We start from the raw sequence: 18277 nt of genomic DNA, 5'->3' as shown, positions 1-18277 counted from the left end.
GCTGCGCGCGAAGAAGAAATGCACAGTAAATAAAACACAGAAGAAGCAGCTGTGCTCTCAGGCAGGACGGTAAACATTAGCCGGTTTTATTGTTCATCCAGAAAGTTTACAGCTTTAATCTTTAGATTACAAATGCAGATTATTTAGGTGCTTTAAAAGCCTCTTTTCGCATGCGTGCGAGAGCAAATGCAATAAAATGTGAGTAAATTACAAGGGTGGCGTTCAGGAACTGGACTTAAGTTAGCAGAAGAACTGAGAGCGTTTTATTTCACAGTGAAAATATGTCGACAGCAGACCGTGTTGAGGCACAGTCCTCTCGGGGGATTGGACGCTTCATTAGCGGAGTGGTGGAAGGTAAGTCATCAGGCCCACCACAGACCCTGGTGGTCCTGCTGGACTACAACCTTCTGAATCTGGTTCCGGTAGTTAGCTTGTACAGTTTGCTCATTTGTGGTAAAATTTAGTCTAAATTTGACCTTTGCTTGATGCAGGTTTTTATGGGCGACCATGGACTATGGAACAAAGAACTGAGCTGTTTAAAAGGTAAACCCAGAAAATGCTGCAGCAGCATGAACAAACTGTTGCACAACATGGTTTAATTTCTCTCTTAGGAGGAAGACTTCCTTAAAGTGGTCGATGTTTTTAGGCTCTCTGGGAGTGTTTTAAGTCTTTTGGACTTCGATGCTTTTTATTTTATTTTTTTCCATGTCTGACTTTCAGAAGTATTTTTGTGTTAAGCCACTAAACTCTGACCAATGAACCATTCAGGTATAAAAAGGCTTTTTAACACAGGATGAACTAATGTGTCTACATAACTGAGTCAAAAAAAGCCTGTATAATTACTGTTAAAAATTACATGAAAATATTACAAGAAGATTTGGCACCTTGGGAGCAAAACACAAAGAAAATATGGACTGCTTAAAAAAACAAAACAAAAAAAAAACAGCATTTGTAGCACAACTTGACACATTAACTTGACTTTGGTCTTAAACTACTGAGAGCAGTGGTGTAAACTTAAAGGTTCCTGTGTTTGTTCAGATCAGATGTCTCCTGATGGCACACACAGTTACATTTCCAAATTTTACTCGCTAACATATTTGTTTTTCTCAGGGAGCAAAAGTGGGGTCTGAACACGTACCTGTATGCTCCTAAAGATGACTATAAACACAGGACGTATTGGAGAGAGTTATACTCTCTTGAGGAGGCAGGTGAGTTTCACATAAAGATGCTGATCTGTGGCTTTAGATGTGGATTGACCACACTGTTTACACGTTCTATAAAGATGGGTGCTCTGTATAATGAAATGGCTTTTATAAAAGAACATTTTGGCTTTATGGTCCCACTATTTGATTACCTAAAAGTAAAATACTCATCACCTTATGTTGAGTCCATGTTGGTTTTCAGATCCTCATTCATGGCTGTGCACAGTAAAATAAACCATTTGCCATGCTGTCCTTTTTATACCTGCAGTTTTTAGCCCTGTCACAATTATCACATGATAAACTGCAGTTATATGAGCCAGTTATACGGTTTTTCTGTAAGCGTTTGATTTATATCTCCAGTACTCGACAATCAGCTTTTCTGTAAGATTTTATTAACATTAAAGTAAACACATATTCGTTGCTGTTTAAACGACACCTGGTGGTTAATAAAACAAAAGTAGAATTGTGTTTTTTTTTTTTTTGCAACCTTTGTATTTTATTTTAGATTTTCTCTGAGAATCACTTCAGAATCAGCCATTAAAAAAAAAAAAAAAATCTCTGTAGAGGTGGTTTAGAGACTAATTAAAGCACATCTCTAGATGTTATCAGTGGTGTCTCAGATTAATGGACATTGTTGGTAGTTTAGTTTTAACAATTGAAACTATCAGGTGGTGCTTGGCTCAAAGGTCACTTCCTTTAAAGAGGCTTTACTGTAGCTCTGATCCAAAAGGCTTCTTTAGTCACTTGGGTTTAGGCCAGCCCACAGTCCCAAGTTTTGTGCAATCTAGAAAGCACATCTGCATCGAAAACTGACACCATGAATATGAAACGCTTATAACTCTTCTGTAAATGTCCAAAGCTATTGATAACTTTCATGCTGTCATGTGAATGTTTATTGTTGTATGTACCTCATTTATGGCTTTTGTTTAAAACAGGTCTCTCTTGTAAGTTCATCATGACTCAATGAGACTAACCTGTATAAATAACGGTTAAATGAATATACCTACAAATAAACGGCATGTCCTCTCTGTCTCTTCTTGTTTTAGAACAACTGATTGCCCTGATTTCAGCAGCTAAACAGCACAATATTGAGTTCATTTATGCAATCTCTCCCGGTCTGGACATCACGTTTTCGAACCCCAAAGAAGTGGCTGCACTGAAGAGGAAGCTGGATCAGGTAGGACTTTGGAAGAAGAGATGAAGGGTGAGGCAGCAGATGATTTAGTTACTGCTGATGCTTAGTTTTATGGTTCTCTAAAGATTTATCTTATTCCTTATCACAAACCTCGGAGCAATAAAACAGAAAGGTTAGATTCAGCTGATAGCACCGAGCTGCTGCAGATAATGTGTATGATTTCAGGTGGAATTACCCTAACAAACATTGGTGCATGTTAAATGTCATTAAATATATATTGGTCCTCTTGTTGCTTTTCAGGTGAAGCAGTTCGGCTGCCGGGCCTTCTCTTTGCTCTTTGATGACATTGAGACAGAAATGTGTGCGGCGGATAAGCAGGCCTTCAGCTCCTTCGCCCATGCTCAAGTGGCCGTCACCAATGAGGTGTACCTGCACCTGGGGAAACCTGAGGCCTTCCTCTTCTGCCCCACGGGTCAGTGACACTGAACAGAACATAAACAGTAAAACAAACAAACAGTTCAGATATCCTGATGCATGCTCAATAATCCAGGTAGAAAAATCTAAAAAAGTTAAATCTGGTCCTCTGGACATTCAAAAAAAAAAAAAAAAATTGTAGAAACGTTTTGTCTTTCATCCGAAAGACTTCTTCAGTCCGAGGTGCTGTATTCAGCTCAGTCTTATAAATGGCACCCTCTTGCAGTGGATCAACCAGTTTGCTGCTGACAACCAAACCAGCTGCTCACATAATCAAGAAGGACCATCAGCCTAACGATGGATCATTAGCACACTGATGGCTGTTTACTACTCACAGGGGGCTGAGTGATACTAGCAATAACAGCATTGTAAGAGGGGGACAGTTGAACCCGGAGGCCTCCACCCCTGTTTAATGATGGACTTTTCTTTTCACAAAGATGGCCTCCTTTACTCCTCTCTCAAACCATCGTTCTTCTCTATCAAGGATGTGAACATCTTCATCCCTGAAAGAGTGACTGCTGGCCTGGAGATGTGTAGACCGCAGAGTCCTGGCCTGATGATGTTGATCTTCTGTGCTGGTCCATCCTTTTGGCCAGTGGCTGTTTAGTTTCCCCGATGTAAGACTGATCACAGCCCTCCTGACACTGAACAACACAATATTACTCTGTTTGTGCCGGGGGACTGGATCTTAAGTTAAGAGTTAAGTTGACTCCTTAACTGGAGTTAAGTTAAGAGCAGATATAATGACGGTCATCTAAAATGTTTGGTTACTTTACTTGGACTCATGTGGAAATTAGTTTTTTTTTTTTTAAGCGAGGCGCATAAATTAGGCACTCACATTGTACAACACTTGCATCATAAAACAACCTCATTTCCATCTTTGTGTTTTTAGAAACATGTTCAGCAAAGTAACAGTAGCATCCTTTACTCCTTTTATGCTTATTTGTGAATATTCAAAGGATTCAGTATTTTTAAGTTTGGCTAAAAAGAGTGCTACTTTTACTGAGCAACTGGCCTAATAGATGTCATGTTTTCAAAAATTGCAAAACTTCAAAAACCTGTCGAAGGTAAATTATAACGTACATGAGTCTTTGTTTAACAAAGAGGCTTTTCCAGCATCTTTCAGGTGAATGTTAAATTGGTTATCCTTTATAGATCAGAGAGAGATTTGAAAAAAATATTGTTTCTAAATTGTAATCACTTCTGATCTGTCCTGTATCGCCAGACTACTGTGCTGCATTTTGCACTCCCAGTGTGTCCCAGTCTTCTTATTTAAACACTGTGGGAGAGAAGCTCCTGCCTGGTATCGACATATTGTGGACAGGTAAGGTCACTCGGCTTCCCTGAAATAATCAGACTTCTTTCTTTACCACATTGTTATAGATTATCTGTCTGTCTTTAGGTCCAAAAGTGGTGTCCCACAAAATCTCTGTTGAGTCAATAGAGGAGGTGTCTTCTGTCCTGAAGAGGGCACCAGTCATCTGGGACAATATTCACGCCAACGATTATGATCCACAAAGGCTTTTCCTCGGTCCATATAAAGTATGTGCCTGTAGATTATTTTGGGTTTTCTTGTTATTTCACAATCTGTATTAAAAAAAAAAAAAAAAACATTTTTCTCTGATAAGGATCGACCCACTGAGCTGATACCGAAACTAAGAGGAGTTCTCACTAATCCCAACTGTGAGTTTTACCCAAACTTTGTGGCCATCCACACTTTGGCAACATGGTGTAAAGCTTTCACTAATGAAGGTTCGAGAGATGTGGAGATGGGTGAGTGTCTTTGATGTATTGATAACGAATAAATGAACGAAACTGGGCTTTTGTTTCTCATTATCTAAAGCTAGCTGAGTTTGGGGGTTGACTCTAAAAGTTAATCAAGTTGTACGAATGATTTACTGTTTAAGAATTTCAAGAAATTCATTTAGTGGTTCATGACACATTTTGCTAACTGCAAATAAACACACACAGCTACGGGCAAAAACATTAAACACCTTGCCTTTAGAGTCTTGCACTGAATGTGTAATGTGAAAGTACAACTCTAAACCATCTGACGTCTTTCTCGTGCCACCAGATGTAGTCAACACAACGTAGTCCACATACACACACTGATTTGTGATGCTTGAGCCTTTTCTTGAGTTTTAGCAGACGTCTTGGCTTTACAGGGACATTGAGATTGTACTGGAACATTGTGGCTTTACTCTTATCTAAAGCTGTTCCAGTAATTATTCAAACTTTTAAACGAGGACTTGATGCTAAGGCGCTTAGTCAGAGACGTCTGCAGAAGTTGCTGCTTTTTGTAGATCAAATTGTTCATGGCAAATGTGTAAAAGTGAACCAAAACAACATGGAGCTGTGGTTTTAGCCTGTATTTTATGCCGCACACTGAAAAGAGTAATGCTTCATGAGAAAAGACCAATATTTAGACCTCTTTTTGTGTGTGTGTGTGTGTGTGTGTGTCTCAAATGTATTGAAACAATAATATAGACATTATGGGATGTCGTTGTATGGTCATGGAGAAGCAAAGTAGAGTTTTAAATATGTATACTGTATATATATTTAGTGCATTAGTTGTTTGAGAAGTCCATAAATGTAATCAACATTCTCTATACAGAAGACTGAAGGTTTTATCATTCTTTGAGGCAGCTGTACTTCATGTGGCGCTGAAAGATTTGGACAGAATAAAAAATAGACCATTTAAAAATCTTTTATTTTATTGCATTATCTCAAGAAAAGAAATGATCTCATCGTGATAACCAAGGTTTTGTCGTCATAACGCTTTATTGTTTCATGATCTCAAGATAAGTGTCCGTGTTCCCTCAAGATAGAAGGTTGTATTTTATTTACCTTGACATTTTTATTTATTTATTTTTTTGCTTGTGATTTAAGTTTTATAAAATTTTGCTCAGTGGTTCATGAGATATTTTAACACGCACGCACACGAGTAGACATGGGCAAACGCATTAAAGATTTATTTATCGCATAAAAAAAGATTTATAATTTGACTTTTGAGTTTGTTGTGAGCTTAAAAACCATTTTCTGCTTCTGACACCAGGTGAAGAAGAGTCGGACCCCGGCTACAGCCCCCAGAAGGCCCTGACGCTGGCCCTCACCGACTGGCTGCAGGAGTTCATGAGACCAGATCAGCAAAGAGGTGGGGCGCTCTGAAAGCTTATTTAATATCCTAAAACTCAGAAACAGGCAGGAGGAATAAAATGGTTTGTGCTTTCAGGTCCGTGTCGTCCAGCTCGCCTAAAGAAAGAGACTTCAGATGAGGAGCCCATGCAGACAGACGTGGACGAGAACCCCTACATTCCTGGCCCAGGAGAGAACCCGTTGTACACGGCCGAGCCCCTGACGCTGGACGACCTGATGCTGCTGTCAGACCTCTTCTACTTGCCTTACGAGTACGGGTCCACAGCCAGGAACATGTTGGAGGAGCTGAACTGGCTGAAAAACCACAGACAGGCTGCTGCTGCACAAACAGATGAGGTAACGGTACTTCTTTCTTTTCACAAAGCATTTTAACGTTGTCCTCACAAATCCCTCACTTAAGCGGTGCTTCGCAGACAGAAGAGTGGCGCTCCAAGGCGCAGCAGTTCGACAACAGATGTGAAGACGTGGTGCAGATGTTCAACCGTCTCTCGAACGCCCCAAACCGCAGGGTGCTGTACGACCTGTACAACTACATCTGTGACATCAAGAGCGGGGTCGGTCTGGCACGAGCCTACGTGAAAACGCTCGGTGAGAAAACCGTCTGGACGATCCGTCTGCAGGAAAAATAATGCAAATCAAGAATGCAGACAAATGAAGAACACTGACAGAACAGATTATATCAGTAAACTATGATGAGTTAACTTGAACTGAGTGTGCTACCTGTGGAGACACGATGAATGACAGCAAGGTCACTGCGCTGCCATTGTTGGCGACTATTTAGCAAACAGCAATCAAGGAGAGTCTCTGAAGGGTCTTAAAATGTTTGTGGGTAGTTTCACTTTCCTTGTGTAATTTGCAGACTTTGCAGACTCGTCGCATAAATTTCAAATATGTTCAAAAAATTCTTGCAACAAATTTTCTCGGAATAGTCCTAGAGTTGTGTGTGTCTCCAATCCTTCTCAGTTTTAGTTTCAGTAAAATTCTAGAGCTGTATTTTGACACCTGCGTGGGAGCTCTCCTCTGACAGAAAGCATCAAATGCTACAGCTCAAAAAACCCAGGTCTAAAATCCACACAGACGATAAATGATAACCAGAAAGATAAAATGATGTCAGTATTTCTATGTACCGTAAATAGTGTTGCTGTCTGAAGCTGAAGCACACTATTGTGATCCATTTTGCTTCCATACGATTTTCGGTGCAGTTCTCGTCCTGCAGTTTTCAGCAAATCCTAAATCAAAACTGATATAAAAATCGGTGTGCTAATGATCCATCGTTAGGCTGATGGTCCTCCTTGATCATGTGAGCAGCTGGTTTTGGTTGTCAGCAGCAAAACTGGTTGATCCACTATGAGAAGTTAGTATTTATAAGACTGAGCTGAATACAGCACCTCAGAATGAGGAAGTCTTTCGGATGAAAGACGAAACGTTTCTACAATTTTATTATTATCTTTTATTTTTTTTATTTTTTAGATTTCTCTACCTGGATTATTGAGCATGCATCAGGACATAAATCAAAACGTTCAGCTCGTTCAGCACAATCCTGCTAAGACTTTGTGTTTGTGCAACTTTAGCTTTTTGAAATATTTAGCCTTTTCAGCCACTTTTTTTTCCTCAGAAAATGAATTGAGCTCATTTTACATCCTTTAGATCTTTAGATCTGTTTATAACCTTTTACTGCTCCTTTCACATTTTGTTCTGCTTCAGCTTCTTTCAGCTTCATGTGCAAATTTAAACATTTTTCAGCTAATTTCAGCTGGGTGGCCTTTCAACCGTTTTGTGCTCCTTTCACCTTCTTTCTGCTAACTAGAACATTTGTGCTTTTTCTAACTTCCATCCATCATCTTTTTCCCGCTTCTTCCATTTTTGGGTCACGGTGGTCGCTGGTGCTCCGCTTCTTCCATTTTTGGGTCACGGGGGTCGCTGGTGCTCATGTCCAGCAATCACTGTGCGAGGGGCGTGGTACACCCTGGACGGGTCGCTGGTCCATCAAAGGGAAACATGGAGACAAACGAGACAAGCAACCATTCACTCTCTCACTCACACCTAGGGACAATTTAGAGTTATCAATCAGCCTAACATGCATGTTTTTGGTCTGTGGGAGGAAACCAGAGTACCCGGAGAAAACCCACACATGCACGGAGAGAACATGCAAACTCCACACAGAAAGGCCCCCGGACCAGGATTTGAACGAGGGACCTGCGTGCTGAGAGGCAGCAGCTCTACCAGTTGCGCCACCGTGCTGCCACCTTTTTTTTTTTAACTTCTTTTTGCTATTTTCAGCTTTTGCTAATATTTCAGCTACTATTTAGCTGTTTTATGCTAATTTTAGCCTTTTCAGCTAATTCCACATTTTTAGCTTATTTCAACTCTTTGCTTCCTTCTGATAGTTTAAGCTTCTTTTTGACTTCAGCTACTTTTCAGCTATTTTTTTTTTTTCTAATTTCAGCCTTTTTTTAGCTAATTTCCTAATTTTTGTGCTAATTTCTGCTAATTTATACATAATGCAGCAAAATGTGTTCTTTCTACTTTTCTTCTCCAATTAAGGCTTGTTCTTTCATTTCAGCCACAATTCAGCATTTTTTTTTTAAGTTAATTTCAGCTGTTTTTCAGCAAGTTATTTAGCAATAAGCATTCACACTGCATTTTCGCACGAAATGCAATTTCTCTAGTTTATTTTAATTTTCTCCCCACAGGTGGGCAGAGCCAACCCTCCTGTCTGTTGATGAGTGACGATCCTGAACCCTGGGGCTTCAGAGGAGGCCTCTCTGGGGAGTTCCAGGTACTGATGTAGTAATTTCTTAATAAGAAAAAAATCTGTACATGCTGATAAATGTCATATTACAAACCCTCTCATCTACTAATAAAATGCATGTGCTATCTTTGTTTGCAGAGAATGCTGCCAGGACATGGGAACAAGGACCTTTTCAAAGACCCTCCTATGACGCAGGTTTACTGCATACGGTCATACAGCCAGGAGGACAAGGTGAGAACCCTGTGGGTCACCTTTTGACCTTTTTGGCCAAAGGTCAGAGAGGATATTGTTGTATAAAATTATTTTTCTGTCTTAGACTGAGGTGCAGAAGATTTTTGAAGAAATGCAACAAGAAGGAAAAGAACAAAGCTCTCTTACGCAGCCTGTACTTCTCAGTGATTGGTAAGAAACGGTACAAATAGTGTGTGGGGGGGGGGGAGACTTAAGTTCACACACAGACATGGGCATAAACATTGAAAAGCACATCTGGTACTTATCAAGTCGTTTCATTATGCTTTTATCATCTACATCATATTATGGCCTTATTGTAAGGGTTTGTAAGCTTTAAGAAATAAAAAAATTAAAAAAATCTACAAACTCGTTTTTCCATTGCCGGTTCAGCAGTGCACACACTGACTATTTTATTATTAGATGATTTTTAATGAGCAAAAATGTACAAACTTTGTTTTTAACGGTACAGCTGTAAGAAATATGTTTAACTTGTTTTTAAGATTTTATAGAATAAAGGAAATGATAAAAGAAGTACTTAAAGCTCATATTTTTTAGCATTTTAGAGAATTTAAGATGGCTCAACACCTAAAAACTTAATTTTTTCACGAATATTTTTGCATTCTTTCTTGCTTTACTCTTACATATTCCCACACTGCAGCCTGTCAGCAGGTGAAATCCCCCCCTCGCCTCAGTGCGCTTTTGTTCTTGAAGATGAATTTGGAATTTGTGGGTGTGCTTTGGCGCTCGCTGATGCCAAACCAGCTGCAGCCAAGATTCAGGTGATGAAAATGCAAGATTTTATTGTTTTCTGTAATTAAGCACCAGCATGAAACGCTGAATCACGACTCAAGGTCATCTGTTGTTTCAGAGAGCAGTAAGGGACTCGATGTTTGTAGATTTCCCCTCCTTGGTTGCTTTGCAAGTGCTTCCCCGGGTCACTGATCCATCTCCAGCCAAGCGCATGATCGGTCAGCTCTTGTCGTCCGTCCGCAGCAGCGGTAGGTCGAGACGAGGCCTTACTGGAAATAAAAATGTTGATGCTGCTCATTTAACTTTTATAAACTTTGGGTTTATGAGGTTCATATTCACCACAAGGGGAGCTGTGCAGCTGTACTGCTAATCAAAGCAGTATAATAATCATTTAAAGCCTGTTTGTCCTAAAAGTTGCTAATTTGAAGTTAAGCCAATTGTTTGAGATGTTCTTTATTCATCTGATATTCTGAACAAAGGCTCAGTGTGTGTTTGTCCTTCAGGGTCCAGAGGAGCGTTCTGTGAGTTGAGGCAGGGCGACCGGAGGATGCTCGACTTCTACTCTAAACTCGGCTCCTTCAAACCCATCCAGATAGACGGTCTACCTCACGGTGTCATCGTCATGGCAACAAGCCTCTAAACAACCTTTCCACCAATCAAAAATGTATTTTGAACCTGGGGAAATAATTGCCGTCTTTGAGGCACTTTAATCAATTTCAGACTCTTTGTTTTGACAGATTGTATCAGGTTTTGTGTGAATCTTGTTCCAATGCAGCCAATCAACAGAACGTGAAGTGCGTCGTATGTGGGAATGATTGTATGTCAAATATATTGATTTTTTTAAAGGAGTGTAATGCTTTACATAATAAAATGTGACACCATGCAGTTTTATTGTACACAAACTCATTAACTTGACACTCAAACAATTGTAATTAATATTTTATATTATAGATGAAAAATAATCTTAAATTAATCTCAGCGAGCAGGTCCCTGGTTCAAATCCCGGTCCGGGAGCCTTTCTGGGTGGAGTTTGCATGTTCTGAAACGTGAGAATCAAATTTATATGGGGTTTAATTTCAAAGAAAAAAGGCCACAGCTGGACTGCAGTGTAGTAAGATAATCTTCATTTATCACCTCAACTGGTGGTTTTAATGTTGTGGCTGCTTGATGTAAACAAAGTGCAACCAATGCATACAAAAATGACGCTCAGTGTGTCTAATCAAAATACAAATTATGACACTTATGTAGGATCTGAAGTATTGCAATAACATTTCTTTGCGTGTCTGGCAGGCAGACGGACACAAATTTACAGAAGTTTCTACAGAAACTTATTTTAAATTAACCATAACCTAAATGCTGCACAAAACAGAAGTGTATTTAAGAATTACTGGTATATGAAACTGATGAAACGTTTGACATTTTGAGATGTTTCAAGTTTATTTTTTAAGAAATGCTTATATCAGCAACCCATTTTAAACGGGAGTAAAGGCAACGGGAGTCAGAAAAGCAAACCCAATTGAAATATCAAAGTTTGGTCAAACAAAAGTTCAGTAATGTTAAAAAAAAAATCCAGTAAAATGAAATCCAGTAGAGGCAGTGTGTCCAAATTTTTAAATGGATCAATGCTTGCATATTTAAATCACAAAAATATAAGGTTTTTACAGTCTTCGGTACAAAATATTAATTCTGTTAAACAGAAGAAATCTTAAAAGAAGAAACATTAAATGTGTTCCTCTTCAGGTCAGGTGACACTGTTCATGTTGAAGTCCCAGCAGGAACCCAAGAACTTTTATTTTTTGTAAATCTATTGTTGGGACAGTTAAATTAAGGTTAAATCTAATTAAAACTATATAAAATAAAGCTCATGCAACACCCTTGACTTTTTTCGACCCCAGCTCTAAAATGGATTAAGCAAAAGCAGGAACGACTTAACGTTTCCGTTTAAAATACATTTTTACTGTCCCTCATTTTTGGTTTCTGTGTTTTGATCAGTTTAACTAACCAAGCTTTCCCATTCAGAATTTAAAAAGAAATGTAAGGAGTAGTCAGGACTTAAAACGGGTGATGGCTGCCTGGGAGTAACTGTTGTGCGTCATTAGCAGCGTTTTTTAATTTCAGTGTGAAATTTATCATTTTTGGTCACGTCTTACATAAAACTGATAGAATAAAACACCTGACTTTATTATCATTATTTAAATAAGTTTTAAAAAATTTAACTGTGCCACTTTCAGATAAACTCCAACCCTTCGTACTTTACGTCTCCTATCTTTGTCTCGGGCAGCAGCAGCCGACCGTCCAGTGTAAAACCAATGATGTACGTGGCAATCCTGCCGGCGTCCTCCTCTGACTTTAGAGCCAAGATGATCTGATCGTCCGTGTTTGGAACAAATCTAAATGAAGAGAAGCCGTGGGCGAGGTTTAATGGCCCGACACGCTGCGTGGTTATGTGGCTGAAGTCTGCGGGGCAGGACAGGAGGAGGTTGGTGGCACGCCGCTCGTCTGCCGTCTCTTCGTAGTGCTCGTGACTGGCACGGCGAGGTAGGAAAAACCACCGCTGGTGACGCTTGCTCCAAGCTGCTGATTCATGGATAAGGTAGCCTGTAGGAAAGATAACAGAAATGTCTGATAGTCCTCTTTTCTCCTTGAGGTACAATTTATAGATTTACTGAAAAACTTCCTACTGACTCAAACTTTGCGTCCTATCCACATGTGGAGTGAGACTTTTGTGTAAACTTGAAAATCATACAACTGTCCAATTTTCAGCAAAAACGTTCAAAGTGATGGGACTGACTGTTTATTTTGCAGCTGTTAAACGGCTCCATTTACCAACTTTTGCAGGGGACTTTTCTAAAATTATTTGTCTTCTTTAATCCTGTCAATTAAAACTTTGCATATAGATATATTACAATAATAGCTGTGAAATGGTTAAGTGAAACTGTAATTCCGGCCATGAGTCTTGTGTAAAGGGGGTGTGATGAGGTGACTAATAAACGTGGATGTAAAGCTCTGTATTCAACAAGAATCAAGCATAATCCAAAATAAATGAGTACTTAAGAAATATAATCTCCGTTTAGAAACAGCTGCAGCAGCTGAAAATGACAAGCTGGTTAAAATACAGACCCACAGAGTGAATTTGTAAACGACAATGATAATGATGTTTTATTATTAAAGCATGGATGGCTCCAACAAGAATTTACTTTTATGTGTTACTGTTTTAAAGGTTTAAAAATCCTCTAAGCAAAAGCAAAAACAGTCTAACTTTACCCAACAATGTTCAGTCAGGTCATCTGGACGGTTTCTTTTTTTGTTGTTGAGTGACGTTTTGTCCTTCATCCAAAGGACTTCATCAGTCTGATGAGCCATAAACTGTGTCCCACAAGCAGCACACTCCCATAGTGGACCAACCAGTTTGCTGTGATAAGATGGTTTCTGGGGCCTGCCCTCTCCCCTGTCGACACCTCCCAGGCAGCCACAGCCAAAGTGGTTCAAAACATCAAGGTTCATGCTCAGTAATCCAGGTTAAAAAAAAAATCCAACAATGTTCAGTCAGGTCATCTGGACAGTTTCTTTATTTTTGTTGAAATATATTTTGTGCTTCATCCAAAGGACTTCATAACATCATCATGTTTTGAACCACTTTCATTGGGGCAGCCTGGGAGGAGTCGACGGGGGAGAGGGCGGCCCCCAGAAACCATCTTATCAACAGCAAACTGGTTGGTCCACTATGGGAGTGTGCTGCTTGTGGGACACAGTTTGTGACTCATCAGACTGATGAAGTCCTTTTGATGAAAGACAAAACGTCATTCAACAAAAACAAAAAAAAGAAACCGTCCAGATGACCTGACTGAACATTGTTGGATTTTTTTTTTACCTGGATTATTGAACATGAACCTTGACGTCTAACTTTGTTTCAAATCTGTAAATCATCCAGTTCAGTGTTGGAAAGCAAGGCTAGATCATAGTGTTTTATTTTTTATGAAATGAGTGTCAGAAAAAGGTCTTAAAAACTGTACTCTGTACCTGGTGGTTCGATGCCTGCAGCACTCCGCAGGGCGTTGTAGTTGGGCACCCAGTTTTCATGCTGCACCTCGCCGTTGTAACCAACAACTTTCACCCACTCTGGGTTGTTGTTGACGACCTCCCCGGACGTCGTCGTCCACTCCTTCCCCAGGCCTCCGACGAACAGGTGCTCATCCTTCACTGCGAGCCACTCGGCCTTGAATCCTGCACAATCAAAATGCAAATTAATCCTTTTCCTGTTTACGATGATCTTTAGTTTTTTTTCTTAAGTAAAATACTTTGCTGAATCATGCTAGTTAGATAGCTTCTCAGGTCATAATTCTGGATCTTAAAGACTGACCTTTAGAGACTGAGCCATCTCCATCAGGTAATATTACCCAGGGAATGACTCGGCTCCCCTGAATCCTGTACACCACACCTGTACGGTCATCTACACTGTACAGGTGACCGTTAAACGCCACCAGCTCCGACAGCTCCATACCTGCAGCAGAGGTAATCAGGCCATTAGATCCCACATTAACCTGGATGAACAGATTGATTTAAAGCCTCATACCTCGTCCTTTCTCAGCCAGATTGCTCTCCAGCATGACGGCTTCAGCATCCCATTCCACCTTCAGTCTGTCAGTGCTATCGGAGATGGTCAGGTAACCTCGTTTCATGTAGCTAAACCACGTCTGATCCTTGGAGCTTCGTGACGCTGTGTCCAGATCTGCAATAACTCCTATACGGTAGCGAACGCCATCCCATGTCTTCTCTTGAGGACTTAATGGATATGTGTCATTGTAAGGTTTTTCTCCGTTTTGACACCGAATGAGTCTTTGTTGATTGGTCCCATCAGTGTCCCTGAAGACGTCATTCTCAGCCTCACTGGGAATGTGAACATTCTGAAGCCTGCTCCGGTAGTAGCCTTTGGTTGGGGATTTTCTGTCCCCTACTGTCCGGTGCAGATATAACATGAGCACTAAAACCAGCAGGATGGTCACAGTTATTGCTCTCCATCTGGGCTGGAAGCGCAGATCTGAGGATACAGTCTGTGTCATAGACGCCAAGGCCAGCGGTAAGCCTCGAGCGGTGATTTGAAACGAGCTCATGGAAGTTTCCACCTCATCCTCTGAGTCAGGTAAAGGCTGGGTATGAAACCTACGACCATCTGAGAATAAAGGAGGAAAATCAGCCAAGGGCATAACGGAGGATGAGCGCAAAATAGAAAAGTTAGAATGCCGAGAAAGAAAAATATGACTAAACAAGAATATGGCACATTATACACCTGTTGAAGAACTATTTTACAGCAATACATAGCAATGGCCCAGACAAGCAAAGAACTTGCGTAACCTTGATTTGTGACCTTGACCTTGAAGTTGAGGTGATGAAAAGTTTACACGATGCTCTGTGAAAATGTGTATCACATTTAATTATCTTAAGCCGATCAGAAGTTATGGGCAGGACAAGAGAAAGTTTAAGGATGTACAGATGGGCAGACAGACGGACTGAGACTGCACCACAACACCTCCCGCTTTCGACGGCGTATAAGAATGTCACGTATCCTGGAAAAATGAGTTGGAAAGAGCTCAGGCTGCAACGGAAACAACGACAAAACGTTTGTTTTTGCTATATGTCATAAGACCTATATGGTAATTACTTTTGAAATCGACAAGTTTGTTCTGCTGGCTGCCTTAGTGCTGGGAAATCCCTTTGTATAATGTTTGGCCTAATTGCAAAGTTTAGGCATTCTTTTTATTAAAGGCTTGGATTTGGGTGAAATCACTCTAGACCAATAAAAATCTATATTTTTAAACAGGCACTCACGAACAGAAATGACTTGCTGCCAGGCAGAGTAATAAATTAATACATTTTAGAAAACTATATATTGTTTTAAAGCTTTAAAAATTAGTTTTAAAATAACTGTTTCTTCATTGTGATAAGTTTTTTCCAGCACAGATCACAAATATTAGATTTTTTTTATTTTAAATCAAGTCAAGTTTGTGCACCAATAAAAAAACAACAATATTCTAATTTCATATTTTTAGACCTTTAGAACACTGAAGTTTGAATAAAACCCTGAAAACAATAGTTGGAGAAGATGAAAGAACCAACTCTGGGCGGAGGACAAGTTGGACAAACGGGTTCTTGTCTCCATTGTCCTTTTCATCCAAGACAGAGGATTGTTGTGTTGTGCAAACAGAGCAGGCAGCTGGTCTGTTCTACGTCCATGCTCAGCTGAAATAACTTTGCTCATTTTACACAACAGGAACAATTCTGTAAATATTGTCCATGAAATACAAGATGTGCAGCATTTTTATACAGCATCATGAAATATTGTATTTAATGTACTGTGCTGGTGTTCAAATGATTGATAAATTCAAGCCGTTATGTATCAGATGTGTTCTTTTATCACACGGCTGACGGCAGACGTGATCATATTTTTGCTTGTGTGTGTGCTTGTTTATCTGTAGTGTTAATATTTCTCATAAACTACTAGATGGATTTTAAAGATGGATTTTAGGTCAAATCTGTGGCACAAAAGGCAATATACAATCTTTAAAAAACATTTTTAGAAAGTTAATCTGTGGTTAAGTTTTTCTAATAATATACAGCTCGTTTTTATTAAAGTGAAAAGTTGTTGCTTTGCTTTTGATTGTAATGATAAAATCTTACATAACTGCAAATGTGTTTAGGAAATTATTAAAATGCTTTTTAAACTGGAAACTCCAGTGTTGCTATATGCTGCTTGTATTTTCAACATATTTTAGTCACTTAAACGTTTTTAATGAATAAAAAGATGCTTAAAACAGTTGATTCTTACGTGGGAAGAAAATATTTACATTTGTATTATTTTATTTCAAATTTACCAATGAACAGATTTGAGCTGCAACCTAAACTCTAACAGACAAATAAACCAAATTAACATTTAAAGAGCTAACCTTTAATGATAAAAAGCAGTATATTACACAGCAGATACTTTTATTTTAAAACTGACTAATTCTGAAGCCATTATACTAAAAACATCAAAGATAAAGGTGATGCGTCAAGAGATTAAAAAAAAAACAAAAACATGTCATGTATGTGCTGCTATCAAACAAATATTTATTTGGTTCTTTGGAATTTGTCTGCTTATAAAGTGCAAATGTTCCATGAACATGTTTCTACATATGTGCAGTATAATGGTTTAATCTGTCTTAGTTTAAGACCAAAACTCACAGGTCAAAAACAACTAAATAATTAACAAGTTTAGCAGGTAAGGTGAGAGGACCTGCTCATATGAGAAATGTACTTTTGTGGTGAAAGCAAGCGTACCATGATCCTCATCAGTCTGCCGGCAGTACACAAACTGATAGAAGGTGAACAGAGTAACTTAACACAGTCATTTTCTGTTTCAGTCTTTATACTCTGAACAGAAATATTTCTTTTATATTCTCATAAAAACACACCGACACCCCTCGCCTGCAGTATCAGCTCTTCACCGACCACATTCTACAACTTTTAAGTGTTATTGCAAATAAATTTGACGAACTATTTACCAAAAGGCTATTTGAAGTAACTCAGCTGGAACACAGAATCTTCCTTCACGTATCTCCCCCGGTGCAACTTCAGCAGTTCTCTAAAACAAGTTCACACTTGTTGACCAACAGGCTCTTTAAAGCAGAAACGAAACCCCACGGCCGAGCAATAACGACTTTATTGTCCCTGATGAATACACGGCCCATATTTTCCCTCTTGTTGCACCGATCAACAAAAACGCTCTTTTGTTTGTGTATTAAATAGAGAATTAAATCATTATTCACCCTTTCTTCGCCTCTTGTCATCTGAACACGCTGCAACCATCATGCTGTTCTCCTTCGCACGCATAAATCCAGCCCGTGTTCCCACATGAATATCTGCCCTCATCAAGTCCTCCTCCTTTTCTTTCTCAAGTTTCTCCCCTTTTCTGTGGAGCCAAGAAAGCGCTGGGCTTTAAATAATAAATAAAGAAAGAGGAGTAAAGTCCCAATTGTAAATTGTAATCCTGCTGTTTTGTAAGAGCTCAAAATGCGAATGTGAGCTTCACACAATGTTCCAAATTATAATGCAAATTGGATTTATGTGCCATACAGATTTAGTTTTTTTGTATTTCATTTACTTGTGAATAGTACTGTGTCTCGGGGCTCTTTGGATCGCTCAGACACCTGAGATCATTAGTTTGTCAGGTGAGCCCAATTAAAGGAAACATGTTAAAGAAGGCCAACAAAGTCCATGCTCAATAATCCAGGTATGCAATCCAACAATTTTCAGTCAGGTCATCTGGACAGTTTCTTTTTGTGTGCTGAAATGTTTCACCTTCCATCCAGAAGGCTTCATCAGTCAAGGAAACACACAACACAAAACTGATTCTTCCCCCAACAGCTTACTCCAAAGTGGAACAAACCAGTTATGTTGGTGCTAAGATGGTGTCTTTGGCACGCCCCCTCCTCCGGTGCCAGCCCTCTTCCTGTCCAGATGACCTGACTGAAAATGGTTGGATATTTAAGAAGGATGTTTCACATCATCAGGCCATGAGTTGGTTTTTTTTTTTTTTTTTTT

General features: G+C 39.4%; 2 protein-coding genes across 2 annotated transcripts; one reads left to right on the top strand and one right to left on the bottom strand.

Moving 5' to 3' along the window:
- Positions 1 to 26: 26 nt before the first annotated feature.
- Positions 27 to 10478, top strand: ogal (O-GlcNAcase like). Its single transcript, XM_037690237.1, has 17 exons — positions 27 to 354; positions 492 to 543; positions 1111 to 1208; positions 2249 to 2379; positions 2638 to 2809; positions 4037 to 4135; positions 4214 to 4353; positions 4440 to 4584; positions 5867 to 5965; positions 6044 to 6303; positions 6381 to 6555; positions 8661 to 8746; positions 8858 to 8950; positions 9036 to 9121; positions 9609 to 9729; positions 9819 to 9948; positions 10204 to 10478. The coding sequence occupies exons 1-17, from the start codon at positions 282 to 284 to the stop codon at positions 10338 to 10340; spliced, it is 2097 nt and encodes a 698-aa protein (XP_037546165.1). The 5' UTR covers positions 27 to 281; the 3' UTR covers positions 10341 to 10478.
- Positions 10479 to 11598: 1120 nt separating this feature from the next.
- Positions 11599 to 17605, bottom strand: LOC119422832 (soluble calcium-activated nucleotidase 1). Its single transcript, XM_037690236.1, has 5 exons — positions 17503 to 17605; positions 14274 to 14870; positions 14061 to 14201; positions 13721 to 13924; positions 11599 to 12298 (listed from the first exon to the last, which is right to left on the bottom strand). The coding sequence occupies exons 1-5, from the start codon at positions 17603 to 17605 to the stop codon at positions 11928 to 11930; spliced, it is 1416 nt and encodes a 471-aa protein (XP_037546164.1). The 3' UTR covers positions 11599 to 11927.
- Positions 17606 to 18277: the final 672 nt, after the last annotated feature.

Source organism: Nematolebias whitei, chromosome 16 (assembly GCF_014905685.2).
Source record: "Nematolebias whitei isolate Nwh7 chromosome 16, NemWhi1, whole genome shotgun sequence".
Lineage (NCBI taxonomy): Eukaryota > Metazoa > Chordata > Actinopteri > Cyprinodontiformes > Rivulidae > Nematolebias > Nematolebias whitei.
This window is presented reverse-complemented; position numbering and strand designations above follow the sequence as displayed.

What these genes read in the sequence shown, in the direction of transcription:
- ogal (XM_037690237.1), top strand. Translation starts at nt 282, where the DNA reads ATGTCGACAGCAGACCGTGTTGAGGCACAGTCCTCTCGGGGGATTGGA. An exon ending in TGAAGAGGAAGCTGGATCAG is followed by an intron (nt 2,380 to 2,637) that starts GTAGGACTTTGG and finishes GTTGCTTTTCAG; the next exon opens with GTGAAGCAGTTCGGCTGCCG. An exon ending in TATCGACATATTGTGGACAG is followed by an intron (nt 4,136 to 4,213) that starts GTAAGGTCACTC and finishes GTCTGTCTTTAG; the next exon opens with GTCCAAAAGTGGTGTCCCAC.
- LOC119422832 (XM_037690236.1), bottom strand. Translation starts at nt 17,605, where the DNA reads ATGAGGGCAGATATTCATGTGGGAACACGGGCTGGATTTATGCGTGCG. An exon ending in TGACAAGAGGCGAAGAAAGG is followed by an intron (nt 14,871 to 17,502) that starts GTGAATAATGAT and finishes CTTTATTCTCAG; the next exon opens with ATGGTCGTAGGTTTCATACC. An exon ending in TCTGGCTGAGAAAGGACGAG is followed by an intron (nt 14,202 to 14,273) that starts GTATGAGGCTTT and finishes CCTCTGCTGCAG; the next exon opens with GTATGGAGCTGTCGGAGCTG.